At 45.0% G+C, this 26,515-nt stretch overlaps 12 protein-coding genes across 12 annotated transcripts; 6 read left to right on the forward strand and 6 right to left on the reverse strand.

Annotated features, from left to right (window-relative positions):
* Nucleotides 1-4,769: 4,769 nt before the first annotated feature.
* On the forward strand, nucleotides 4,770-7,290 carry N7495_005295 (uncharacterized protein; the record flags this gene model as incomplete). The annotated part of the gene is made up of 3 exons (XM_057207946.1): nucleotides 4,770-4,921; nucleotides 4,985-5,735; nucleotides 5,791-7,290. 3 exons carry the CDS (start codon nucleotides 4,770-4,772, stop codon nucleotides 7,288-7,290), a joined length of 2,403 nt encoding a protein of 800 aa, XP_057061720.1.
* Nucleotides 7,291-7,688: 398 nt separating this feature from the next.
* On the reverse strand, nucleotides 7,689-8,348 carry N7495_005296 (OPI10 family protein; the record flags this gene model as incomplete). Its single annotated transcript, XM_057207947.1, has 1 exon — nucleotides 7,689-8,348. The coding sequence occupies one exon, from the start codon at nucleotides 8,346-8,348 to the stop codon at nucleotides 7,689-7,691; it is 660 nt and encodes a 219-aa protein (XP_057061721.1).
* A 224-nt stretch (nucleotides 8,349-8,572) lies between these two features.
* N7495_005297 (thiamine pyrophosphokinase-related protein) lies at nucleotides 8,573-9,605 on the forward strand (the record flags this gene model as incomplete). The annotated part of the gene is made up of 2 exons (XM_057207948.1): nucleotides 8,573-8,613; nucleotides 8,669-9,605. 2 exons carry the CDS (start codon nucleotides 8,573-8,575, stop codon nucleotides 9,603-9,605), a joined length of 978 nt encoding a protein of 325 aa, XP_057061722.1.
* A 1,142-nt stretch (nucleotides 9,606-10,747) lies between these two features.
* On the reverse strand, nucleotides 10,748-11,233 carry N7495_005298 (DNA-directed RNA polymerase core subunit RPB8; the record flags this gene model as incomplete). Its single annotated transcript, XM_057207949.1, has 2 exons — nucleotides 10,748-10,853; nucleotides 10,908-11,233. 2 exons carry the CDS (start codon nucleotides 11,231-11,233, stop codon nucleotides 10,748-10,750), a joined length of 432 nt encoding a protein of 143 aa, XP_057061723.1.
* Nucleotides 11,234-11,702: 469 nt separating this feature from the next.
* On the forward strand, nucleotides 11,703-12,912 carry N7495_005299 (elongator complex protein 4; the record flags this gene model as incomplete). Its single annotated transcript, XM_057207950.1, has 2 exons — nucleotides 11,703-12,162; nucleotides 12,212-12,912. 2 exons carry the CDS (start codon nucleotides 11,703-11,705, stop codon nucleotides 12,910-12,912), a joined length of 1,161 nt encoding a protein of 386 aa, XP_057061724.1.
* A 26-nt stretch (nucleotides 12,913-12,938) lies between these two features.
* N7495_005300 (uncharacterized protein) lies at nucleotides 12,939-13,278 on the reverse strand (the record flags this gene model as incomplete). Its single annotated transcript, XM_057207951.1, has 2 exons — nucleotides 12,939-13,141; nucleotides 13,221-13,278. 2 exons carry the CDS (start codon nucleotides 13,276-13,278, stop codon nucleotides 12,939-12,941), a joined length of 261 nt encoding a protein of 86 aa, XP_057061725.1.
* A 460-nt stretch (nucleotides 13,279-13,738) lies between these two features.
* N7495_005301 (tRNA splicing endonuclease subunit SEN34) lies at nucleotides 13,739-14,701 on the forward strand (the record flags this gene model as incomplete). The annotated part of the gene is made up of 1 exon (XM_057207952.1): nucleotides 13,739-14,701. The coding sequence occupies one exon, from the start codon at nucleotides 13,739-13,741 to the stop codon at nucleotides 14,699-14,701; it is 963 nt and encodes a 320-aa protein (XP_057061726.1).
* Nucleotides 14,702-15,211: 510 nt separating this feature from the next.
* N7495_005302 (aminoglycoside phosphotransferase family protein) lies at nucleotides 15,212-16,093 on the reverse strand (the record flags this gene model as incomplete). The annotated part of the gene is made up of 1 exon (XM_057207953.1): nucleotides 15,212-16,093. The coding sequence occupies one exon, from the start codon at nucleotides 16,091-16,093 to the stop codon at nucleotides 15,212-15,214; it is 882 nt and encodes a 293-aa protein (XP_057061727.1).
* A 389-nt stretch (nucleotides 16,094-16,482) lies between these two features.
* Nucleotides 16,483-17,951, reverse strand: N7495_005303 (NAD-dependent epimerase/dehydratase family protein; the record flags this gene model as incomplete). The annotated part of the gene is made up of 8 exons (XM_057207954.1): nucleotides 16,483-16,648; nucleotides 16,703-16,977; nucleotides 17,034-17,137; nucleotides 17,201-17,273; nucleotides 17,337-17,453; nucleotides 17,516-17,628; nucleotides 17,687-17,862; nucleotides 17,911-17,951. 8 exons carry the CDS (start codon nucleotides 17,949-17,951, stop codon nucleotides 16,483-16,485), a joined length of 1,065 nt encoding a protein of 354 aa, XP_057061728.1.
* Nucleotides 17,952-18,509: 558 nt separating this feature from the next.
* On the forward strand, nucleotides 18,510-19,313 carry N7495_005304 (short-chain dehydrogenase; the record flags this gene model as incomplete). The annotated part of the gene is made up of 3 exons (XM_057207955.1): nucleotides 18,510-18,753; nucleotides 18,812-19,094; nucleotides 19,145-19,313. 3 exons carry the CDS (start codon nucleotides 18,510-18,512, stop codon nucleotides 19,311-19,313), a joined length of 696 nt encoding a protein of 231 aa, XP_057061729.1.
* Nucleotides 19,314-19,476: 163 nt separating this feature from the next.
* Nucleotides 19,477-20,276, reverse strand: N7495_005305 (RNase P/RNase MRP complex subunit; the record flags this gene model as incomplete). Its single annotated transcript, XM_057207956.1, has 2 exons — nucleotides 19,477-19,688; nucleotides 19,745-20,276. 2 exons carry the CDS (start codon nucleotides 20,274-20,276, stop codon nucleotides 19,477-19,479), a joined length of 744 nt encoding a protein of 247 aa, XP_057061730.1.
* Nucleotides 20,277-23,150: 2,874 nt separating this feature from the next.
* Nucleotides 23,151-24,487, forward strand: N7495_005306 (FAD-dependent oxidoreductase; the record flags this gene model as incomplete). Its single annotated transcript, XM_057207957.1, has 2 exons — nucleotides 23,151-23,434; nucleotides 23,497-24,487. 2 exons carry the CDS (start codon nucleotides 23,151-23,153, stop codon nucleotides 24,485-24,487), a joined length of 1,275 nt encoding a protein of 424 aa, XP_057061731.1.
* Between the last annotated feature and the right edge of the window lie 2,028 nt (nucleotides 24,488-26,515).

A 26,515-nucleotide genomic window follows, 5' to 3' on the forward strand; every position in this document is an offset into this window, starting at 1 on the left:
TCGCAATTCTTGAGGGTATAAGATTCACATAAGATGTTGTGAATAGGAAGATGATCTAGTTTAGCTGGCGTCTTCTGGAACATGCGCCACCCACCTGCAGACAGACTGCTGCAGGTGGGCGGAAAGAGCATCCTGAAGATAGCCCACAGCACCTGGGTAATCCAAGTATATCAAGCTCATAGAATCAATTAAATTTTGGTAAAATGAGATTTGAAATTTCTGTGGTTAGATAATCGTCTCTCGAGATATTTAAATCAGTAAACATGTAAAAAAAAAGTTAGGTAGTATTCTCGCCTCATTTCTTGAAATTATCGACCATGGCATTCCGAGGTCCGTAGCAACACAGAGTAACCTTAATATCCAGGAACAAGTTGCAGATTATATCAGGTGCTACAGAGTGTGTATGATGTCCCAGACTCGCCACTGTTGGGGACATAGTTGAGACCTCCAAGGATTAGAATCTAGACTCGCGTTCTGTTTGTGCTCTTTCATCCCTTGAAAGCTCCAGAGTTGGAGCCGACTTGTCATGTGGCGTGGAAGTGAGGGATAGGTCATGCCCCCACGAACCTAAGCGTCATGCATGCAGTGGAGGGTTAACATCCTTTCTAGGTGAGATGTTTGAAACCCTGTGCAGTCAACATGTTACATATCACAGTTGTGCATAGTAATCAGGTCACATGTTAGTAGATAAGAGACGAGGAACTGATTCTTGTTTCTTCTTCCAAAAGGCATGAGCCCATATATTATATAAGAATTGAAGTTTAATTAAACTTTGATCTTTTACCCATTTACTGAAGAATTAATAGTGGTAGTCGGGAAGGCCGTTTTGAATGATCTCAATGAGATCATGTAGGCAATATTAATCTAGCTAGTGGGTCGATACTCTAAAGTGGGGAGATAGCGAAGTACATTTTACATTTTTCACCTAGAAAATTTCAGAAAATTCCTGCTGTTCCTCCATGCTGCTCACCCTTCACTAACCATGGCTCAGCTCAGCTCCCTGATATCCCCAAGGTTACTTTATCACCTGGACCAGTATTGGAAATGGTCCTAATTCAGTTGGTCCTTGCATCTCTCTATGATATTTATAGCTCATCACCAGTTAGATTATCTCTACTTCATGAATATAGAACCTTGGTATCTCAATTTGAGTCATCAAAGCAATCACCTATCACAATATGCCACAAAATATCCAGGTCTTAGTCCGGAAGTTTGCCTTTTGCGATGGGATAAGCAGCCTATGGCAAAAAACCGATGTTTTTATCGAACAATGCATCCATTATGATACTGCATACACCTTCTCTATCCCCGCCTTACCACTGGAAATGCCCTTAACAATTTAATACCTAGCACTTGATAGTCCTTATACGAAAATTACTCGCTGTGAAAAGTTAGAGATTTACTGGATGCAGAATCCTGATCTATGTCTTCGCAGCCCTACAAACTCTTAGAGTATTTCTCCTCTAGAGCGATATCAACCAGATGAAAGAGGCCCGATATCCATTTTAGAAGAGCAAAGAGCGATCCAAGCCCTCTGGAAGCTTCTACTTATCCAGTAGTTAGATAGCAATTTAATGCCTCTAATCCTCGGTGTGCGCCCAATGAAGTGAATCATTTTCGAACCCTACACCTCCAAAATATCTGGGGCGCTACCTACCTGTCTTATCGAATGGATGCTGGAACCAATTTGGACTATGGATGCTTGCCTAATGTCTTCATCAACTACCATTGACAGGTATAAGGCTGGCAAGTCACTTTCATCTACGCGTGGGTTGCAGGGTGCCAATATCACAGTGATTGCTCTTCTTTTATTGCCGAGCTAACAGATAGGTTATTTCAATTCCATTTCACGATGCTATCGTTAGTGATATATCTAGAAATTCCAGGTCGCCATGTCGATACGTCAAGTTTTCTGCGTTTTGTTGCTATAGGTAGTGTCGGTACACCTGTACCAAGTGTGGAATAGCTATTCGATAAAGGTGATGAGGCTAACGCCCACTTCTGACACCTATCACAGGTAACGCTTTACGCCCCTATGATATCTTTGTGTCCTCTTGAAGTGGTTGTAAAGTCTGGTTTTCATTCTTAGTTTGCTATTTATTATAAAGTAACAATTTGATCACATGACTGCTTTGTTCCATATTCCAACAGGTAGCTTTGTAATTTGGGATTATAAACGCAGTGAAGCCCTCGCCCTTTTTCTTGGTGTACCAAGTTACGATTCTTGGTTTAGGTACATTCTGAACTCGAGGGGTCTAAAAGAAAAAAGAGCCGAGGAAAGCATTTCTAGCCCAGTTCTGGAGATCTGAAAATGGAAGACTCAGAAGAGTAGCCATAAAGGTACCTTAAATCTCTGCAGTTCTGAATATATGGGCGTCCTCGCCATCAACCGTGGATGTCCGTCAACCGTAGAATTGGGACTTATGGTTTATCCGAAGCCAACTCATCCATGGATGGAAGCTACGCCACTACCGTTCCAAGAAGGCCACTGAATACTTTAGGCTCGCCACTCCTATTTAGGAGCTTAGTCGACACATTCGAAATTTGGAAGTTCGGAGTTTCAAGGTCCGTACTTCTAGAATCTGGCGTTCATTTTTATACTCTTTTATCCTAGTAAGTTAGAGGATAGGTCATATCTCCCACGAACCAGTGTCATGCATGTAGGAGTAGAGTCAACGGCCTTTCCATGTAGAACATTTGAAACATGGTATCTGCAGTCGACATGTTACATATCACAATGACAAGACTTGACTCTGCTAAGCCCGCATATTTAGTATGTAAGTAGATAGTTATGCAAACATTGAGAGCCTGAAGAATACGGTATCAATAGTCCCGGAGTTTGGTGTTATGGGTCAGGGCACGATCTGGTTCCTTTCGGCTGATTCGACCCCGATAAGCACCAATACGAGACCTTGATGATAATATGACAGATCCAAAAGGGCCATGATCGACTCCCATGGTTCATGGGCCTCTAATAATTTGATTGATTATGCTTTTGACAAATTCCAGGCTTTGACCTTCGAACCGAAGTTTGTCCCCACAGGCACTTAGATCCATTCTGATAAGGTGAAAACCTTGAACCCCGTTTCGATTTGATGGAAGTCTAAAGAATTGATTTTGATTAGGCCTGCATCAAAGCTATAGTCTATCTTAGACCAGATGCCAAACCATTGGCACCCGTCATTCCAAATCAGTGACCGAGTAAATTTGAAGCTACTAGAGCTATGACTCTTGGAGCGAGAACCTGAGAATAAGCTGTAAGCTGGATCTGGACTCTGGACTCTGGATTGTGAGTGGAGTCGAAATGTCACCTCTACGCTTGGTTAAAATCAATTTTATAGCAACGCCACTTTCGTCGATGTGGATTTAATTTCCTTGCCAAAACCCAAAAATTCTGCAGAGCAAAAAGGTAGTAGCGAGAAGACATGTTGAAAAAAAAAAAAAAACGTCGAAAAAGCCGACAGGCTACCATGGTTTGTTTATACCGAAAATAAGCCGCTCACCACACCATCTTGGTACCTAAGTAGGAGAAAGGAGTTAAAGAAAGGTACTGCATTAGGAGCACACTAAACATGAGATAGATCAAATTGCACCGAGAAAATACCGAGCGCCACCAAAATCTGCCGCCTTTCAACCTCTTCTTTACTCTCTACGAAATATACATCGGAAAATTTCATATTATGACCTAGACGCTAGTATTGATTGTAGGTGATAAATTTCCTGGCATAAACGTGGAGGTAAATAGAAGTAAGTTGTGACTCGTGGATGTACTTAAGTATACACGCATAACCGAATGAACAGTGCATGCGACACAGCGAACTCCCCATAATTGCCTGATTTTCGATTTCTCCACTTTGTCCGATCCCAATTAAAATTCTTATCCGAGATCCACTACTAATAATGCCGGGGAGCCCAATTATAGATGCCAGCTGAGCTCATGATTACTCCAGCCTTAACTGAAAGTCGCTTAGCCTCGATGAGTTTCCCCCCAATCAAGTTGGGTATCGGTGAAGCCGGAAGTTCAACCCCTCTAGGGCTACTAATAAATTACAATATCCTTGTAGATGAGCCATTTTATTGTTTACGATATATTAAGGCAATTGAGTTCTCACAGGAACGGATTCATCAGAAATTTAATATGGAATAAGAGTGATAGCGATCCATGATCTCCGGTTCTTCTCCACCCAATCCAGATCTACTCCATACTTCATTCCAGGGTTCTTCAATACGATAAACGCAAACAAAGGTCAAGATTCAAAATTATGGCTGGATCACATTGATGAATCGAAAAGAAATAAAATTGAGGAAATACTTTTCACCTAGACCGATTTAGATCGAGTCAGACCTAGTCCCTAGTGCCACGCGAAGGGTTAGCCATGGGGAATGTCCGGACACCTGCAGCCAATGCAATGCACTTTTAGTGGATCCAACTATCTTCTAGTTTGGAATGCTCTCGCACGGCCCTGCGGAATTGGACTGGGTTCCGATGACCTGCAAGATGGAGGCTTGCGAGAAATAATATGCGAGCCACAGCGCCGAAGGCCAAGGTTATAAGATACTGGTGAGATCCATTCCAAGATCTGTGTTGTCTAGGTACTGTTATCACTCTGTTTTATTATTCTTCATTTTTATATCTCTTTTCCTCTATGTTATTCTTGTTATAGTATTGAGTCTACTCGATCTTTCCATTGGACTGATTGCTCTTGCACATTTCAACAAATGCTCAGATTTATAGCTACTTCGTTCTAATCACTCTACACTCTATAAAAATGTCGGGTACAGAGGCTGAAGATTCCACGCCTGTTCTTGTCTACTACCTGGCGGGGTACATCTTTCTTTCTTATGTGATCAGTGCTATGGGATGTGTGACCACACTAGAGCTTCTTCACAGGAGGACATCAAGATCGGGATTCTATAACTGGTAAGAGATCAATTGTCCTCCCACAGGCCCACGGGTGATATGTACTAACTCAATATTGGAAAGGTATCTATTGCTCACCTCATCAATCACAATGGGCGGTATTGGAATCTGGTGCATGCATTTTATCGGCAACAGAGCCATTGTCCTCGGCCATGGAGAAAAGGAAATGCAGGTTCTATACAATGTTGCCTTCACAGGAACATCTTTCGTACTACCTGTGGTGGTCTTGCTCGCGGCATTTTACACCGTCGGTGTCGAAGAGAAGGCAGGGTACATTCGCATCTTAATAGGAGGTGTACTGACCGGGAGCTCTGTATGCGGAATGCATTATGTGGGCCAACTTGGAATTTCAAACTACAAGTGTTCCTACAAAGTCGCCAATGTGGTTGGGTCGGCCATCATCGCTGTATTTTCGAGTACAACCGCTCTCGGCATCTTTTTCAGATGGAGAGCGACGTGGACTAATAGCTGGTGGAGGCGTGGACTGTGTGCGTGCTTGTTGGCTGCTGCCGTATCAGGTATGCATTGGACGGCGGCCGTTGGCACTTCATATTGGAAATCGGATAATGGGGTTCATCATGGTACTCAGCTTTCTCGGAGTCAAGTCGTCATTATCTGTGCGGTACTTGCTTGCGTATCTTGTGTTATTCTGTCTGCGTGTGCCATTGTGGCCGGTGAGAACAGACGACGATCAACTACTCGTGCGCATCAGCTGGTTCTTGCCTGCGCGTACTTTGACCACGCAGGCCGTGTCATGGTGACACCACAGGCGCTCTTACCCACAAAGAAGATTGTAGATCACTACATAGGACGGGTTAGTTCTTGTTCTCATTCATATGCTAGAGTGCCCTGCTAATTTTCTACTACAGACGTTCAAGGATGACGATCTCACTCGCACGCACCCGGCCTTTCTGTGGGCCTTTAGGGCTAGTCGGAACTGGCTTGTCGTGAAAGACCTTATTCCATTCATGCAAAACCGACTTGAATCTGAAGAGCGAGCGATTGAAAGACACATGCTGTCTAATGGAGTCTACATGGACAAGGATACAGAGCTGCAGACAGACTTCGATACACTCTTCAAGCACCTCTTCTGTGTCTCGGCACAAAATCTCTCAAATGACCTGCGAGTTCCTCTTCAGGATCTGGGAACCCTATATGACGACGTCCTGGCAACCGCCATCCCGGTTTCTCGATTGTCTCGCGCAATGGGTCGCTCATCAATACGCACTGGAAAAGGTCAAATGATGTTCAGTGTGCGACAATTAGAGAAGCACGAAGCGACTCGCTTACGATCCTTTGGATTCCGATTCGCAACCATCGAGCATATCACAGGAACTCTCTCCCGTCGTGTACACGTCCCCGAAACAATCCTCACCGAGCGTCTCCGAGATATGCGTGATTATGCATCTTCCAACCGCTCATTCTCTACCGGTGTGCACTTAATCTCGTTCGTGATGAGGCCCACAGTCCACGACCACTTCGAGATTCTCACTACAAAGGGCACCGGTAACCCATTGCCATCTACAACTCTCCCCATGACAAGACTTCAGGTTCAACATCTAGATCTCATCTCCCATATGGAGGGATGGACCATGAACGCCTGTCTCAAATACCTACAATCCAAAGCCGCCTCACAATCTGATATCGGCATGGAAGCATTCCGAGAGCACCTTGTTGAAGGCATCAGCACACTAGCGAAGTCATTCCCAGAAGATATGCGTGCTGCAGCAACATTTTCAGCTCGACCACTCCTCGCCCCGTGCCGCCCGACATCCAGAGCCTCGGAAGAGTCCAATCACCAACCAAACTGCACCCTCCTCACCTTCTGCGTAGTGGGCACGCTAGACACACAAGTGCCAAACCCAGACTTCGTCTTCACACCTTTCAGACTCTTCCGCGTGCAGCAACAAGTAAACGACGCCATCGCTGACCGCGATGGGTTCAGCCGCGAGCTAAGCCAGGAACTCTTTTGCACTGATGTATGCAGTAACTCAACCACCTCAGAGGATACCAAGGTTGAAACCAGGCACATTTCTTTCCCACGCACTTTCCCTCGATTTTGGCCATTGCAGAAGCAATTCCCGCCTGGCAATCTGAACACTTCACAAACATCTTTGGTGGAGCCGGTTCTGCCTGTTCTGGGAGATATTACCGTATCAAAGGAAGTGCGTGTGGATGTAACGCGCATCAATGAGAACGCTGCTGTCCAGAACGTCATCAGCACTCACGATGCCTTCGTTGCTGCAGGTGACGCGGCTCTTGCGCCCATGACTTACGTCGATGAGTTATATAGTCTTTGCTATGCGCCTGGAATTCGCTTGCAGCGGACTGATTCAGCGTCTTTCTCACCGAAGCGTAGATCGTACTGATTATTTTTTTAATCTTTTTTTTTTTTTTTTTTTTTTTGGGAATGTGGCGCTAGTCCGAGGAAAGAGAAAATGTATAGGTATGGGATATTGGTTCGGGCTGGTTTTGGGTCAACGGAGTTTATAAGGTCTGGTTCAAGATGGATGGCTGTACATAATGTATATGTTCTTATGATGATCAATGAATCAAGATAAATAAAACTACTATTAGTTGGTATTGATGATATGCACATGAGACCTCGAAAAAATCTCGAGAGCCAGACTCATAATCGTAGCGCATCAGGGAAGAAAAGGCCGCTCAAAATTCCAAATGCGAAAAAAAAAAATACTCCAAAATCCAAAGAAAAATAATCAGCCTATGCATATGATAAGAATCTTCTCATCAGACCTCCTGCAAAACCTCACGTTGAGTTAGGATCCTCCCGCTCAAGGAAAGTAGGATCGACCTCAATACGTCTCTCGAACTTAGTCCACCAATCTCGGAAACTTTTAAGCGGGACAACCTCCTGGCCTTTATCAGGCTGCGCAAAGCTAGCAAGGAAATTAAAAGCGCTACCAATAATACGCTGTGCGAGCACCTTGGTAGAAATCTGTTTTTGCCTCGACTGCGTCGCAGAGAGAGAAACCAGCGCAGTGGAGGAGGAGCCATTATTCTCCAGTGCAGCCAGCTGCGGCGCGATGTTCTGGGCCGGCTCAATGGAGATACCGAGTGTCAGGATGCCCTGAGCGGAAGCTCCTTCGTCAAGCATGTCATCCTCATCTTCGGCTTCTGAGCGTTGTGGGACAGCAGGCTGGACTGTGAAGATGCCAGATGGTTTCTCATTGGCCAATGCGCCTATGAAGCGGAATTCTGAGGGGTTGGCTGTTGATAGTTGCGCATAGATTGCGGCGCCAGTGTTTTGTGGGAAGACTGTTCCTGGGAGGAGGAAGACGACTATATCTGTGATTGGGGTGTTGAATGGGATTGTGAATGCAAATTTTGTCGCTTGGCCGTTTGGTTGCTGGTCGACTGCGACGCAGTCCGTCAGACATGGTTGGCCTGGGATTACGACGGAGAACATGGTGGAAAGATGTTGTTTGAGGAGGTTATGAGGGGAGTTCAAAGGAAGTTGAAGCAATTGAATGTTTCTTTGAGGAAATTCCAGATGGTTCTAGTTTATTACCGATGATGCCGGTGACATAAATAGTGGGGCAGCCCTTATCGTGATTGGATAAGGGTTTCGAAGCTTTCCCCTCATTCAATCTGTGACTGTGGATAGTTTAAGCATCGTCTACTACATACATCATGGGAAAGTCAAATTTGGACTTAGTCCGCGAATGCGATAAGTACGGAAATCACCACATAGTCTTATGCTCGTCCCTTTGTCTTAATCCGCCTTAGCTTTCCATACTATGAAGACGACCGCGCATTGTATGCGGAGAACCTCGGAAACTACCATGCCTTCCGAGTCTCTGGATGTGATGAAACCCTGGGTTATATTCTGAACTCGGTGGTCGAAAAGTTCCCCTGGTCACCAGAGCACTGGAAAGTTGATTCCACGGCACAAACAGTTACACTAGTCACAGCCCCTGATGCGACACCAGAGCTCCGCAGCAAGCTAGTCGCGCAGAGCATTGCCGAGGCCGTCAAACTGGGGCATTTCCAAGTATTGAAGGGATGGCGCAATGAGAACTACCCAGTCTTCGGCACCGGCGGGGAGTACCTGTTGGAGATGGAGCGCTGTGCATCACCGCTATTTGGCATCGTGGGCTATGGCGCCCACATGAATTGTTATGTGGAGGATGTATCGGGAATCAAGATTTGGGTCCCTAGACGTGCAAAGAGCAAGCAGACATACCCCGGCATGCTGGATAACACCGTCGCAGGCGGCATGGCCACGGGCGAAGCTCCGGGTGAGTGCATTATCCGCGAGGCGATGGAAGAAGCCTCGCTTCCAGAATCTGTCGTGCGGCCTTTCATCGTCGCGCGAGGCTGTGTGACATATAGCCATGTTCGAGATGTGCGCGCAGGTGGGGAGACGGGTCTGATGCAGCCGGAGGTCGAGTATGTTTACGACCTGAAGCTTGATGCGAACGTCATCCCCAGACCAGGGGATAATGAGGTCGAGGAATTCAAGCTCTTGTCTATCGCTCAAGTGAAAGAAGCTTTGGCTGACGGTGAGTTTAAGCCAAATTGTGCCGTTGTCATGATTGACTTTTTTATTCGGCATGGCATTCTCACTGCGGAGAATGAACCTGATTATTTGGATGTTGTGGCACGCATTCATCGCCGTCTGGAGTATCCGATTGCATCACACTGCGCTAAACAGAGTATATAATTCATTATCTATTAGGTATATTCGACTTTCATATGCATATAGTTGCTTTCAATTGAGATTAAATGCATATTCTCCGCATGTTCATGCGCAAATATGGAATCCTAGAGTCGTCCTTGCTGCTAGCTTTTCAACGCAAACCATATGTTATTCACTGCTAGTATTTCGTTTCCGTTTTACTTGCCTAGGTCGAGTAAATCATAGGTGTCGCTTGCTTTAAGACTTTGATCTCGACATTTGACTTGACTCTCGACTTGACTTAGGTCACAACATTCAACATTCGACTCGACTTTCAGCATTTTCCAAGATTTTCATGTCTTGACTTTCAACCTCGCTCTTAACTTTTAATAGACCTTAGATATTCAACATCCAACTCACGGCTTAACTTTAGACATGCGATATTCGACCTTTAACTTAGGTCTCGACTTTTGACTTCGCTATTGACCTTGACTTGAATTTCGACCTTGATTTAGACTTCGACTTCAGCACCGAACTGATCTACTCGATGATTCAATTTCTGGGCGTGGGCTAATTTGGGCACCAGGGGATCGATTGGCACCGAGGCTCTTTGCAGTAGGCTAGGCATATCTTCGGTTTTTTCTCTTGCTTGAAAGAGGTTTTTCCGCTTGACCCATGATGATTCAAAGGTACCACTGCTAGAACACCAGTAAAATGCCCCTATCTATTCACATAATAGTCTGATCTGATAGCCAATTCCCTTTCCTCACTTTCCCCCACCTTCCAACATTGTTCTTTCTCTTTTATGTATTTTACTTGCTATGAAACATCTACCTAGGTACTCATGTATTCATAATCAAATTTCAGGTCAAACAACCATCGAGAGAAAAGTTTTAGCCAAGGGAGGCTTGGATGAAGCTGGATTTCATAGACGACTATCTATTGGTATACCCAAACCAGAATACAAAAAAACGCCAGCGCTGCACAACCAATAAAAGAGATATGAATAAACATCTACCCAGATCAAGTTCCAAACTTTTCAACCAATATAACCGCGATCCAAGGACTTGAATCACAGGCACATCCCGAGAAGTGAAATATCACCCTTCGACTCCAGTCGAGGTATGCCTGATGACACCATAGTTACTTAGGTGTTGATCAAGCTTATCATCATAATAAGTCACGGCCTATTTCTTGAGGAGCAGATACATGTGGTCGATCCGCAGCGGAGAAAGTTTCTTGTAAGGACCCTCCAAGTTAAGCAGCAATCCACCAAATGACACAAAGACAGCCCTATAGTCGTGCAAGTTAGAATATGTATTCCGGAGCAGATAGTAGGAATCTCACATAGTATCCTTAGTCGCGCCCTCTTCGAACCGATACACCTTGCCGTGGCAGACGTAGTCCCAGTCATTAGCGAGTGAAACATCACCGGCGGCGACTTCTCTCCAGCTTGCGCGGCTTTCCTCCTTGCCGCCAATGGTCAAGGTAGGGGTCAGAGCCAAAGACAACGATTCGCCCACGGAGCATGGGAAGAGCTGAGTGTTCACATCGAGAGTGAAAGACATAAGCGCATCGTTGGAGGTGCAAGTCAAACGCGAAACAAAGTCGTACTTTTGGTTATTGACTGAGGTAATGGTGAAGGTATCTTCGAAAAGGATTGAGTCGGCCATGGTGAAATTATAACTCGCGTGGGTGAGGGTTATGACCTTCGAGTGACTTGTGTAGAGTGGGGGAAGTTGATAGGATTGAAGAATGGAGTTCAAGGCTTGAAGCTTTTCTTTTTTTCTGCCTGTTTTAGGGTCGGCTTTAATTTGCGGTCAAGGGTTCACCGCTTTAAATCACCGCCTACTCGCCACCGCCTAACCTTTCACATTATACCAATTTTAAGCTGGAGCTATCTCATATCCTTTCTGAGGCAATAGTCGGGGAAGTTGAACTAGTACTAATTTAGTGATCGAGGTACGCTACCTTCACTGCTATCACACTTTCGCTTTGAGAAGAGGTAACGTTGATCTCATTGGTCTGAGCTAGGCTTGTAATATTCTGCCGACAGAAAATAATCCGCAATATTTTCCCCGCCGATAACGACTTCAACTTTCCACCTACTGTTCTTCATTTTACCTCTGGTATTGAGATAAAATGTCCTTTCGCAAGAGGAATATTGGCTTGTCAACTGGGGTGGATCGTGCTGCCACTCCTAGCACACAGCCAGCTCTGCCTGACTCCAACCCAAGCATACGCCCCTCCCCCGATGATGGACGCCCAACTACTTCTACAGGAACGCCTTCCCTTGATGGCCTCTTAGCAGGGCATGCAGGTCTTCCAATGGGAAAGACGTTGCTGATAGAAGAGAATGGAACTACGGATTTTGCGGGAGCATTGCTTCGTTACTATGCAGCGGAAGGTGTGGTCCAAGAACAGAAGGTTCATGTAGTTGGAGTACCCGAGCAATGGGGCCGAAGTCTGCCGGGCTTGATCGGTACGGCAGAATCCCTACAGGGAAAAAGATCGGATAGGCGTAAAGAAGAACGAATGAAAATTGCCTGGCGTTACGAACGGCTAGGCGAATTTGGTGCTGGCATTGCTGGCTCGCGAGACAGTGAGTACTTCGGACGATGAGTGTTATTTGAAGATGCTGATGACTGTAGCTCTTACTCCCTCAACTGGAGAACAGGATCCAGCAGTAAAGGAGCAGACTGCATTTTGTCACGCTTTCGACCTCACTAAACGGCTCACCCATCCTTCAATTACAAATATGGCCTTCATTCCACTTATTCCGTCGAGAGACTCACCCTTCACATCCATTATCAAACAGTTGCAAACGGCGATTGCGTCCGCTGGTCCTACCACAATACACCGCATTGTCATTCCCTCTCTCCTCAATCCAACCATATATCCGCCCACCGCTTGCCAACCCGAATACGTGTTGCAATTCCTCCATTCATTGAAAGCGCTGATGAGTACACATGCCAGTCGTGTGACTGCAATGATTACTTTTCCATTGTCACTATTTTCTCGCTCCTCTGGCCTCGTGCGATGGGTGGAGTTGCTGTGCGATGGTGTCATAGAACTATGCCCATTTCCTCATTCCGCCGACTCTCTGACAACGTCTGGCGCGGCAACAGCTCAAGAAGAGCCTCCACAGGGAATGCTCAAAACCCATCGACTTCCGGTCTTGCATGAACGTGGTGGTGGGAGCGACCAAAATGTTGGGCAGGATTGGGCGTTTATTCTGAGTCGTCGACGATTCGAGATTAAACCATTCAGCCTGCCTCCTGCAGAAGGCGATACTGAAGCGCAAGATCACGTTGCCAAGGGCGTGCCTAAGAAGGCAGACCTCGAGTTTTAGTTTACGTTATCAAGTGAATTTCAGATTCAGTCCTCTTCATCGAATTGAGGATGAGTTCCTGGTTCGGCGAGCATATTTTCCAATTCAATTTGCTCTGACATTGCAGGGCCAGAGTTGGCCATGGTACAGAGATAGCTCTGGCCATATGAGTCAAGTCCCGGGCGCACCGAAAATCCTCCTAGGGGAGTGCGAAAACGATTGCCCAAGCAAGACGAAGCTGCCAGCCATGCTGTGTAATGTTAGTAGTTACTTCATGCGCATTTGGGATTCAAGGGCGACAAAGCTGGAAAATAATCGAGGCTACTGACCAATAAAAAGCAGCAAAGGAGCAAAGAATACGAGAACAAGCAAGAGGAGGAAATTCATGGTGAATGCTGATCAAGTTTAGAGAGGAGTAGCTGGAGTGAAGCTGGAGTGAAGATCACCCGAGATCCGAGGATGCCAAGACCAATGTCCGAAAACGGCTTAGCGCTCGAGCTTCATATCTTTTTCTTTTCAAATTTCGCTTGTCAATTCCTTTTTTCTTCCACATCCCTGTCTGGTTTTTTGCAGGTCAAATTCCAGACTCGATAATTTTAAATGGTAAGTCATTTGAAACCACCTCAACCTTTGCCCCTCTTGCATGATTATATAAAATACAAATCTGTCAATCCCCTGAAGCTCGTATTAAATCTCAAAAAACCGAGCACACGTGACTGAGAAACGTACTGAAAATGAATCGCATCAATCTTCTTTTGACTTTTGATCTGCCCATCTCATTTCTGAGCCACTGCTAACTTGGCCTGATAGAATACATAACTCGATTTATTCTCTTATTCTTTTGAAGATGGCTTCTCAACTTTCCCTTCCTATTCCGATCTCATACATAGCTGGTAGATACCTGCTGTTCTCAATTGATGCTGTCACATATCTGCGACGTGAATACAATATCTGTGGTGTCCTTATAGGAACTTTGCCGCAGATTCCGCAGCAGAATGTGTTCCTGGGTTTGCCTCTCGAGTTGATGCCCGAAGAGGCACGAGTACTGGTGGACAGTGGTGTAGCTTGCATTGTAGACGAAGCCAAAGCTCACGCTGGCATGAAATCTCTTCTAGAGGAGGATCGCCGGAGTTACATGCGCGAACTAGAATCCCAGGGCCTCCATGCCATGCGTATCCTTACAGAACGGAAGGACCAGCAACGAGAGCAGACGATGAAGAAAATTAGCGACAAAAAGGCCAAAGCCAATGCTGAACAAGTCGAAGCCCCTGCCGCAGCTGACGACAGCGCGGGTAAACCATTGCCATCAGCTGAGAAAGCAGACCCGTCGCCAGATGTGGATCTGTTCGGAGACTCTCCTGCTCCTGCTGCTGCATCCCAAGATTCAAGTACAACTCCTGTCCCCCAGCAGATCATGGGCATCACACCTGCAACATCATACCCCCCTCTTGAAAATCAAGTCACCTTGTCGAAGAACCTTCTCTCTGCCCCCGAGGTACCCCTATCATATCCGCTCTTCGCCCACCTGCACTCCCGAGGATACTTCCTCTCCCCCGGTCTGCGCTTCGGATGCCAGTACGTCGCATACCCGGGAGATCCTCTTCGATTCCACTCCCACTTCTTGGTTGTCTCTGCTGAGTGGGACCAGGAGATTGACCTGATGGACATTGTCATTGGTGGCCGACTGGGCACTGGCGTGAAGAAAGGATTCCTTCTTGGTGGACCGCAAAAGGCAAGAGATGAGGCCACATCTGAGATCGAACGCACAAAATCTGTCCGATCTTTTAGCATTGAATGGGCCGGTATGTGAACAATATTGGGATTGATTTTCCAATCGTATGGATCATAAATTGGCCGTACATGAGATGGATCAAAATCAGCAGCGCGAACGTGCTACCTGACGGGAACACCTCTACCACCCCACAGTTCGGGTGCAATGTGTGCTGAAGTCCGTAGGACTATCATTTATAGCATGCCCTGAGTTGGCGCTACCCTTAAAGTCAATACACCATATCTGTTCATCAGGAGCAGCAGGTGGCGACTAGACTAGGAATATTCTTTAAGACAACATCAAAGAAGTCTTACGATCCTATGTTGCAATAAAGATTGGAAGCTCTGATATGGAATAAAGGAAGTTTAGGAACCTCTAACTCCATATAGGGGTCAGACTCCTTCGAGAGTCTGATAACAAATTTCTTATCACAAATATTTTGATAACAAAACTTTCATACCAAGGTTCCAAGTCTCTCATAACTTGTAACATGTTGCCTCTTTCCAGTCATACATGACAACTCATCGGTCATGGCTCCATAGCCCAAGCCTAAGTATCCTGCACGGTCACCATGTAAGATCTGGTCTTGAGATGCAAGAATTTGAGAAGCAAAGCCTCTTCGGGCCATGGGCTGAGAATCGCTTTGACGGCCGCAGGCCAGTCATCATTCCACCGGAAAACAGGATAAATAATAGCATACTCCCAATAAGCAGGGTACCATCCAGCGGTTTCCCAATCAATGATAGCCGCAATTTGATACTCTGGAATAGCAGCAGCTATATCGTTGACTTGTTTCACCAGGATATTCTCTCGGTAGAGGTCGCCATGGGTGAAAACAGCTTTATCTCCTTCGAGGGGAGATGAGTGGAGGTGACGAAGAAAGAATTCAGCAGTCCAAGGATTGCCGACATCACTAGCAAAAAGGGCTAGCGCCTTGTTGAACGCCGCTTGATTCTCGAATGGACCTTCGATTTCGCGGCATCCTTCTTGGGTGTAGAAGTATTCATGCGCGACAGGTCCGTTTGCGATGCTACCAAAAAATCCAGGGGCAGGCAGTGATCTGATATGAGCAAATATTGCGTGAAGCTCATCGATCAGGGAGCTTTTGTTGGCTTTGGAAAGCGATGGCCACACTTTGCCTAGAGTCTTGCCGGAGATATAATCCATTACAATGTAAAGCCGGCCTCCCTCCCAGTACATCGCGTGGAGTCTGGGAGCTGGGATAGATAGTCTGTCCTCAATAAACAAGAGAGCAAATCCCTCGTTGTCAGTGAGGAAGGTCCCATATTTCACCACATAAAGGTCGCGAACAACAACAACACTTCCGCCAAAATCAGGTACAAGTTTCTTTGCAGTGCGGATTTCAAATTGAGTGGGCAGAGGTCCAGGCAGCTGATCATCCTGCCGATAAAATGGTAGGGTGAAAGACATTCTGCAGCTTTCTGAAAGGAGAGACATGATTAAACGCTTTCAAGACATGTTTGGATATAAAAGAAAATGTAACCAACCTTAGAAAACAACCTTACGACCGTTCACTAGGTCAGGTTGCAAGTAGGATGTAGAAAGTAAACTGAAGAAACACAGCTACTTCAAATGAGTACTTCCTGGTATTTTGAGAAAGAAAATGTTGAAGTAGGCGAATGGCCTGGTGGGTGCTAAGTCTAAGTTCTGGATGAGTGTGCAGCAGTATTTCACAGAATCTCCCCCAGCATAAACAAATTCCCCAGTCTCGCAGATTTTCTTCCGGCTCTATCAGAATCTTCATATTTCAAACACTTACACATCAGGTGAAATAATGAGGGCAATCCAAGACTCCTTGTTTACAGAGCTTTAGCAGATCCAAAAAGAGAATTGACAAGACTGCTCTTCGCCTTTCCAAGCTCAAGTACAGCATCGATCTCATCACCGACGTTTTTCAAGAATCGATCATTGTTCCACGTTGGTTTCCACCCCATCTTCTGAGGAATCTCGGCGATAATGTTGTCACTGCATATTGAATCAGATAATACTTCTTCGGCATAAGATAGATTCGACACCTACCCTGAATTCCACAAGGGCACAAACTGTACAGGAACACCAAGGGACTTTGCAGCAGCCTCATCATTGGGATAAATCTTGGTCTTTGAATCTTCGATGAGACCACGAGCCTTCAGCTCTATGGCTAAGTGATCCAAGACTTCTCCCATGTAGACATCATGGGCTAGCGCGAAGTAATACCCTTTGCGACCAGTTGGAAGCTCTTCTTCCTGCAGTACTTTCTCTAGGATTTTTCTATAGAGAGCAGTCAAATCCGAAATGTGAACAGCCGACATTTTCTGTGACGTACGTTAGCTAGTCTCATTGATAACATCCACGAAGCCTCCTCTCCTACCGGATATTCAGAGAATTTCCAAACGGCGCGATCCGAAATACTGGCTTCAATATAAATAGGCAATACCACTGATAGCTTGTTCCATTCACCGCTCCCCTTGCCATCTGAGAGAGGTTTTATGTGTCAGTCTCTGCACCTAGTGCCAATTTCTAATCGGTCATACTCACAAACTAAGGGAGGCACAACGATAAAACTGGCTACTCCTCGCGCTTCGGCATGCTCAATGACAGCTACGTCGGTCTATCCGGCGTGAGCAAGAGATCTTTAAAAGTTCCATCCTGTGAAAAGCCAAGGAACTTTTACCTGTCGGATAGGAGAGGAGCCTGCTAATGCTTTCTCTGTATCAAATACTGCATCCGTATCCTTGAATGGTTCGGTCGGCCAACGAGAATTGGTGAAGAATGCACCCTGTCCCGAGCTCTACACCAACGTTAATTAAGTCATTCATGAGGCAGACAGGTGGCAGAGGCACAGGCACTTACATGGATGAAGGATGTTTTTATCCCACTCACTTCACCTTGTTTGCTTAACGCAGTGATCAGGTTCAGCGGCATAGTTGGGTTGATAGAACTTGCCGTATGAATGACGACCCTGACTAGGACACTATCAGTGAATTTTCCTCGGCAATAACACAGCTAAAGAATGGTATTTACTGTCATGGGCAAGCAAGCTCTTAATCACAGCATCTTTATCTGTCAGATCCAACTGAAGAACATGGACGCACAACTTCGACAGAGAAATGGCTTGCTCTTCGGTTCTAACTGCAGCAAAAAGACGACCCGCATCAACGGTGTTTCTTGCCAGAAAATCTGCGACGATTGAACCTCCTCTATAAAAGAAAGGTTAGATTAATTGATGTAGAAGAAGTAACCCTTACATATAGCCAGCAGCTCCGGTGATCAAGATGTTGGAGCCCATAATTGCATCAATAGTGATGAATTAACCTTGGAATTGAAAACAAATTCAAATGCTACCAAGATATGGGCTATCTCTCTGGATATTAAAGCTAATTATAGACCAATTATCATATTATACTGAACACTTGCCTTAAGTTTTAACCTAGGGGCCACAGAGTGCGGAGGGTATTATCCCGATGGAGTACATTTTGCGCGCTAAGTATCCGATAATGCATTCCAGTCTTGCAGATCGATTACCAAGCGAGCCAATAGCGTTCGGAGATGAAGATGAAAGGATCAGTTTACTTTGAAGCTTAGAATATATATTTATCATTAAACATACAAACAGCACAAACAGTAATGCAAAAAGAGGGGAGTGATGTCTATTGATGCGGTTGGTTAAATGTGGAGACACGAGTATAATGCAAAACAATCAAACACTCTGATTTATAATGCGAATAGAAATGATGTTTGATCGCTGAGGCCCTAGACAAAATAAGGATATAAGAAGGCGTATTTTCCTTGTCAAAGATTGTTTCTGAGTTCATAATTTCAAATTATACCAAGTCAAGACTCAACTATGCTTAGTACATCTCCGGTGATTCTCATACTCGGATCTGGTCCCAATGTTGGGCACCATGTAGCTCAGGCATTTGCTTCCAAGGGCTACAAAGTTGCCATTGCATCTAGAAGCCTCAAGGAGGAAGACAGTAGTGCGGACCAAATCCATATTTCTGCCGACCTATCAGATCCTCATTCTGTGAAGGACATCTTTTCTAAAGTCAAAGCATCGCTCGGGTTGCCAAGCGTTGTTGTTTACAATGGTATATCATAAATACTCCATATGGAGGCCTTTAGTAAACCTTGCTGACACCCTTGAAGCTGCTGCCGTGACTTTGAACCCCCCAGAAGACCCCTTGTCTCTTCCCTTGGCTGACTTCAGTCGAGACTTCAACATTAACACAACCAGTGCATTTTCTGCTGCACAACAGGCTGTTTTGAGCTTTGAGCAACTCCCTAAGGATAGCCCGAAGACTTTCATCTACACTGGCAATATGCTCAACCTGACCACTTTTGCACGTCTTCTGGATCTTGGCGTAGGTAAATCTGCAATGGCCCACGTTATCCAGTCTGCTGCCACCGCGTACTCTACAAAGGGCTTCAAGTAAGTTTTGATACCTTCCATTCAGCAGTTCCGATATTGACAGAAGACAGGTTCTATTATGCTGATGAGCGGAAAGCCGATGGATCTCCTGCGTTAAATGAGATCAACGGAGAAGCACATGGACAATTCTACGTCGAGCTCGCTGAGCACAAATCTCAGGGTCCTTGGCAGCAGACCTTTGTCAAAGACGTAGGTTACAAGTACTTTCCAGCTGCTTGATGGTTTATTCCTTGGAATGACGGATGCCTTTGCGAGCTCGTCTCTGAAATAAGGTTCCTTCCGAAGTCTGCATATTGGTAATGATGCTTTATATGCTGTTTTGAGACGCATCTCAGCCAGTGACATTTCAATTTCGGAATTCCGTTAGAATGTTGTACACATATCAAACATAGTCGATGTTCCTCCATTTGAACTTCTTATTAGCCCGATCAACAGCCCGATTCTCAAACTGGCTCCCATGAAGTTCGAAGACCAACGGGGTTGGAGTGACCGCTGTCGCTATTTCTTGTAACTGGGTTTCATCTTCTGTGACAGCTAATTCCATAGTAGGAAATGGAACCACAAAGCGAAAAATAGTGTGTTCTTTAGGTATAGCTGCACAAGTATCATCAGTGTTGGTGCTCATAGATCCGCTACATTCGAAAACCTACTTTTCACTTCATCATTCTCAGTGACAATGTCAAAAGTGAATTTTGTATCCCGAGCCACAATCCCTTTCATCCCGACTCGGCTCGGACACCGACTTCTTACAACCTCCACCTCCGCACCATGATAATCTGCGCTGACAAGCTTTGCTCCATGTGACGAGGGCGTAACAAGTCCACTTTTCCTATCAGACTTGAGATCCAAGATCTCCTGCATATATGTAATCCATAAAGAATGCAGTCCTTTGAAAATGGAGTGTTTGCATTCTTCTTTGGGCATGTCATAGAGGCCTGAGGAGCGCTTTTGACGCGCGGACAAGGGCTTAGGCCGTTGGTGCCGAAGGAAGTATTCTTTCTTGCGAAGACGCTCGAGACGCCGTCGAGATCGATTATCTTGGGCCGATGGAGAGGTTGCGCGTAGGAAGAGTGGTTTCTGTTTTATGCGCTCGGTGAACTGCTGTGATGCTGTATCTGGGGAATGGGCCCGCGAAAGGAGTGTTTGGGCGATATGCGTTTTTGAGGTTGGTGTGGAGGTCATGGTATTTATCGTAGGGCTTTAGCTTTCGAAAGTATCTATGGGTGATGTGTTATGAGGGCGAGGTTGCGGAGTTGGTGTTGGGGAAAAATTATTTGATGTCACCCGCGCGATAAGGGATAGTTAACGTTATCGTGATAACTAAAGTAAATCCCATACGAACGGGACACATCGGCGAACGGGACCACCGAATTTACACGTCAGTCTCGTGTCTCGTATTTTCAACTACCCACCATGCCTCCGAAAATAGCTCCTATCATTCAAGATAAACAGGAACAGGAGAGGAATGTCTTGTTAGCTTTACAAGCTCTAAAAAATGGTCAAATATCGTCAATACGCCAAGCTGCAGCTATATTTAATATACCTAAATCGACTCCCCATCGCCGCCAATCTGGTGTTCAATCTCGCCTTGAAATACTCGCAAACAACCATAAATTGACTGAATCTGAAGATGAATCATTAATTCAGTGGGTCGTCTCTCTAATTGATCGCGGATGTGCTCCTAGGACTAAAGGTATTGGTAGAATGGCCAATATTCTGCACCGCGGAACCACCCCCCTCTTACGATCGGACGAAACTGGGTCACCAACTTTACTACACGTTTACCTGAAATTCAAACTACCTATTCAAAACCACGCGATTGGCAATGTGCGCGCCAGGAGGACTATGATGTGATAAATAATTGGTTTAAACTGGTTGAAACACGATATCTATAATTTTGACGAGACAGGATTCGCGATGGGACGATGTGCGACAGCAAAAGTGGTTACTAGAGCTGGATATTATGGTAAGAGAGCTAAAAAAAAACAGCCTGGAAACCGCGAATGGGTTACTGTTATTGAGTGTTTAGGCGCGTCTGGTTACACGCCTCCACCCTGTATCATCTTTAAAGGAAAGGTGATGATGCGAAGTTGGTTTGCTCCTGACCTTGGATTACCATCTAATTGGCGAATCGAGATAAGTCCGAATGGCTGGACATCAGATCAAATAGGGCTCCGATGGCTTGAAAAGCTCTTTATACCTGCTACTGCGCGTACTAAAGGACGGTATCGACTCCTAATCCTAGATGGTCATGGTGGCCATTTAACCCCTGATTTCGACCGGATATGCGAAAAACATGATATTATACCACTTTCTATGCCTGCGCATGCTTCACATCTTCTACAACCTCTTGATGTTGGGTGTTTTGCGGTGTTGAAACGCTCTTATACTCGGCTGGTTGAGTCTAGAGTAGAGCTTGGCTTCAGCCACATCAACAAGGGAGATTTTCTAGAGATATATCCTATCGCACGTGTTGAAGCTCTTACATCTGCATCTAAAGCGTTCGCCGCGACCGTAATCGTGCCACTTGACCCTAGTAGAGTGCTTAAAAAGCTTACTATGCGCGTCCTAACACCACCACCACCACCACCTTCTAGGGGGAGTGATTCAAGCCGAAATTGGACACCAAGAACCCCTAAAACACAAAAAGATTTACGGCGTCAACATAAAGCTATACTCCGCACAGTATCTCGAACATCACCATCACCATCTAGGAGAGCATTAGACCAGATAATAAAGGGTGCAAATACCCTATATCAGGATAATGCTCTTTTACGCCCGGAAAATAGGGATTTACGCGCCGCGCATGAGAAAAAAAGAAGCAAAAAACACATCCAAATCGACAATGGCAGTAGTAGAAGGGGTTACAATTCAGGAGGGAATGGATGACGCCTTAAATACTGCTTCTAAACCTAGTGATGCCAATTTACCATCAGAGGGCCAGGCGCCCCAACGCCGATGTGGGATATGCAGGAATCCTAGTCATAGGAGGGAAATCTGTCCTCACCGACCGATTCAATAGTTTTTTTTTTTACTATTATATAGTATTTAATGGAGTTATTGGGATTCAAATATATAAGTGGGTCTGGTTCGCCTATGTGTCCCGTTCGTATGGGAGTTACTTTAATAAACCCTAGGACAATTCCATGGTCATTGTCCTCGATAGAATTATAGATTCTAGAGTCTACAAGATCTTCGCCAAGCACATTAGGAGGCAAAAATGAGAGTGCGCAATGTTCTTCAAAGTTTTGGAAAATGTGGCGTGGATGAAAAGGGTTGGGACTATACTACGAAAGTTTTCATAAATTCAACTTGGTGTTTACCTCTTATTCATACATAGGTATATTTAGGGGTAGAAATTCCATATATGTAGTTGGACGGTAAAGATGTTGTGAAGAATGTAGAACTAGGAACCGATAGACCTAATTTGTTAAGACTTCGGCACGGACGACGGACGACGGAATTTTTAACTCCGTGGACCGAAGGATCGAAGTCGGACATCGGGGGCTATCTACTGCGGATAGAACGATTGTACAAAACTCTGCAAACCGGAAGTATCATGCATGCAACGAGATGCAGTCGAGAGATTGAATTATATCTCACGATCTAATCGCCGCAATTGGAAGATTAACAGTTTGTTGTGACCAGAGATTGACCTAGGGACATATCAAGTAATATTGGAAGCATCAATAGATTCTACCCTCACTATTGAGCGTAATTTTCCTCAGCTTGAGCGGGTTTTTATCTATTTCAAATCCGCTAGCAGAAGTTACGCGTACTAAGTGCCTACTAGTGATCACAAGGGGCTGCAGATTTCGTCTACTGCATCATCTAAATAATAACTACATACTACAGTAGTCAGACCATGTTGAACTATCGGAAAGTTTGATAACGACTGCCGACGAATCCTTTCCGGCTTATATTTGTGGATATAAGAGCTTGGAGCTTTCCGTATAAACTAAAGGTTTCCTATCAGACAACATCCTATCAGACAAAATATCAGTAAAATAGCCTCAAGATTTTCTTGATCTCAGTTCTATCTTTCATTCTTCCAATATGCGTATCTTGATCGTTGGTGCTGGCCCCGCCGCTCTGGCGCTTGCCCACTCTTTAGAGAAGGCTGGATTGCATGACTTCCTTATCCTTGAGAGGCGTTCCGAAGTCGTTGTCCCAGAGGGAAACACCCTTGGGATCTGGCCTCATTGTATACGCATCCTTGACCAGTTTGGACTCATGGAACAAGTAAAAAAGCTCACAAGCGTTTTATACCGTACTCTTTTCCTCTCTCCTGACGGTACCGTGTTACAAGAGAACAAGATGTATGACAGTATCGAAGCAAAGTAAGTTGAAACATACACCTATACCTAAGTAGTGATGACAAATGAAGCTAATGCAGAATTAGCCATGGACATCGGTTTGTCTTATTCAGCCGAAAGGATTTTATTAAAATGCTATACGACAGTGCTCCTGCCCGTTCTGACAGGATACTGGTCAATAAAGAAGTCACAAACATACAGGAGGACGAAAACGGTGTCAAAGTGACTTGCAGCGATGATACAAGCTATGAGGGCGATATTCTCATTGGTGCGGATGGAGTACGCAGTATCGTGCGCCGGCAGCTGTTTAACGAAGGCGATAAGAAGATGCCCGAAGGTTTCACATCTACCTTCAAGGCAGTATATGGAATAGGGCCGTTAATTCCTGGAATGCAGGCTGGAGATGGAGTGACCATCCATGGACATGATGGAAATTCGACATTGGTCTTTGTGGGCGACAAAAGCATTTATTGGTTTCTTTTCGTCAAAAGAGACAAGCCAACCCAAGCCTGGACCAGCTACAGCAAAGAAGATGAAGCTGATATATTCAAGGAATTTGCCGACGTTAAAATTAACGCGGATGGCTCCGTCCGTGTCAGCGATCTAGAGAAGACAGCGGAATTTTCGAAACTGGTCGACTTGGAAGAAGGCGTCATACCGCAATGGTACAAGGGACGAACTGTGCTGGTCGGCGATGCGGTTCATAAGATGACACCTTATGTGGCACTCGGTATTAATACTGGTCTCGAGTCGGTCGTTGTCTTGACTAACGAGCTTCGGAAGCTCGGCGAGAATCCATCAGCCAAAGAAATTGCGCAGGCCTTCGAGGCATATCAAGAACAAAGATTTGAGCGTGCAAAGCTCTGCGTAGCAACATCTGGAAAAACCTGCCGAGTGATGGGTTGGCCAAATTTGATTGCTCAGTTCGTCTGTCGATATGTGATGCCCTGGTGCGGAGCTCGATTGGTTGCAAAGACATTGGCACCTATTCTGAAGGACGCAGCTGTGCTCGATATTGTGGAAGAGACAAATTACAAAGAGGGAAAGCTTCCCTGGAAGTTCCCTCAAAGAGCTTAGACCTTGCAATGAAAGACCGAAATGCGACTCTATTTATCTAGATCGACAAAACCATAATTTTAGATATCAACCACACTGTTACGGGATGAATGCAGGAATTTGTACGCTGTAAAGATCCGATTGGTAAACAAGGAGAATTAACTAAGGGAGGGAAAGGGGTCCTGGGGACCGGGTGTTCTTATAGCTCGTTCGGCTCCGCACAGATGCTAGGAGCGCAGTCTCTCCAGAGACTGAGCATTTCATCGGGTATCAACCCGTTACACACACCGTTTGTTTTAATGGAACCCTTTCTCTAGAAGCTATGATTAACAATAATCCATCCGAAATAAAAGTATTCAGGCAGATGAAGGGTGCGGAGCCGGTACCGATCATAATATCTGTTGAAAAGGATATTAAAAATGATAGTAATTTAGGACAAGTTGAAAGTTACGGTGATTCAGCCAAAGCTGGACATGCATGAGCATGTCTGAGCGCTGGCCTCGTATTTGACTTAGATAGCTTCTCATTGTGTCTAGGCAGTCGGTAGTCTCCAGTCCAAAAGACAAGATAGCAGGGGGGTTGGCACCATGAACAGTCTAGACCTTCGCACCGTTCTTGAAGAATAAGGTAGGCACACGGAGACACTGTTGTCAGTAACGAGTTCCTGCAGCAATTTACCACGCGGGATATTGAAGCATCGAGAAACTTGTATTTTGTCACCCTTGTTTAGTTTTGAGAATATTCAATCAATCAATCAATCAATCAATACTCTATTAACCTGATTTACAGCCTAACTAAGTAGTGTATGCCTCATGGTTTGCAATTGACATGAGTCAGAGTATTTAAGTCTTCAACATTTGATTTCTTCCAAGCTTAAAAAGGATCGTTGTGAATTATTTATAAAGGGCAATGTTTCACAGAACATCCTAATGTACCTAGGTAAATTTTACGGTACATATCTATGAATACCAGCAACCCTAACTATCGTGTCGTAAGACTGCCTGAAATTACGTGCCCATATTTGTTTCTATGCATCTTCGTTGGCGAGGATCCCCATGTGATGCAAAGAGTTGAAGTTATCGAAATACACGAATATTATGAGATTCTAGTATTACTCCATGGCTACAGAGGGTTCTTAGTGCCATCGTTTAAACTCCTATTGGTTATAGGAGACCCGCTTTGGTCTGTGCTCTATACGAAGTATAATGGTTGAAGAGTAGTTCCAAATTTCATTTTTCAAAGATTGTTTAATCATTTTGATGTACTGTGAAGAAAAATATGAAAGTCACTTTTACCTAGGTAGGTAGTCTTGGACTTGCTTTCAGAGGCAAAATATCCTTCAATACTAGATATAGAGAAGTTTATCAACCTTGAAATCTCTCAAACTACACCAGGTATTTTGGGCAATTTGGGCATTCTCATTGGGTTGATACCCCAAGTTTTCCGGCCACACTGGTGACTCAAAATTTCTTATTAATTTGAACCCAATGAACATGCCTCGGAACCCTGGAGGGAGATCTGATACCGCTATAAAGCGAATCGTCATTTTTCCAAGATCTGGTGGTGTACAATCTTGAAGCAAAAGGTAAACATATGGCACGTGTGGATTGAGATTCATCATTTTTTTTGTATGTCATGAGACTCAGGAGTATGTCCAGGTGTGGAATCCTTGGAATCCTACGAAAGGTTGATTTTTGAAGAAAGTGCCAAAGTAGCTAGACTTCAGCAAGGCAGATTTTGATTTGTGCGTAATTAGAAATGTTGTCTAGGAGTGACCTTTTTAAACCAGATTAGCTGTATAATAAGTTCAGTTACAACTACAGCGTTATTGTTGGTTGATCCTTGTTTCAAAATTGGGTAGAATGTCACTTTTAACCTTAATCATGATCAAAGAGGCTACTCCATATGAGTCTGATTACCGAGTACGCCTGTATAATATCTGGCCAAAAAATTATCATATGATCTAGAAGACGATGTCACGGTATCCAGGCATTTCAGACAGTAGATTCCCATGTGCTGTTGTCCAGATACGGATTGATCCGTCTCAAT

Source organism: Penicillium taxi (genome assembly GCF_028828555.1).
Source record: "Penicillium taxi strain IBT 34144 chromosome Unknown utg000004l_segment0_segment0, whole genome shotgun sequence".
Lineage (NCBI taxonomy): Eukaryota > Fungi > Ascomycota > Eurotiomycetes > Eurotiales > Aspergillaceae > Penicillium > Penicillium taxi.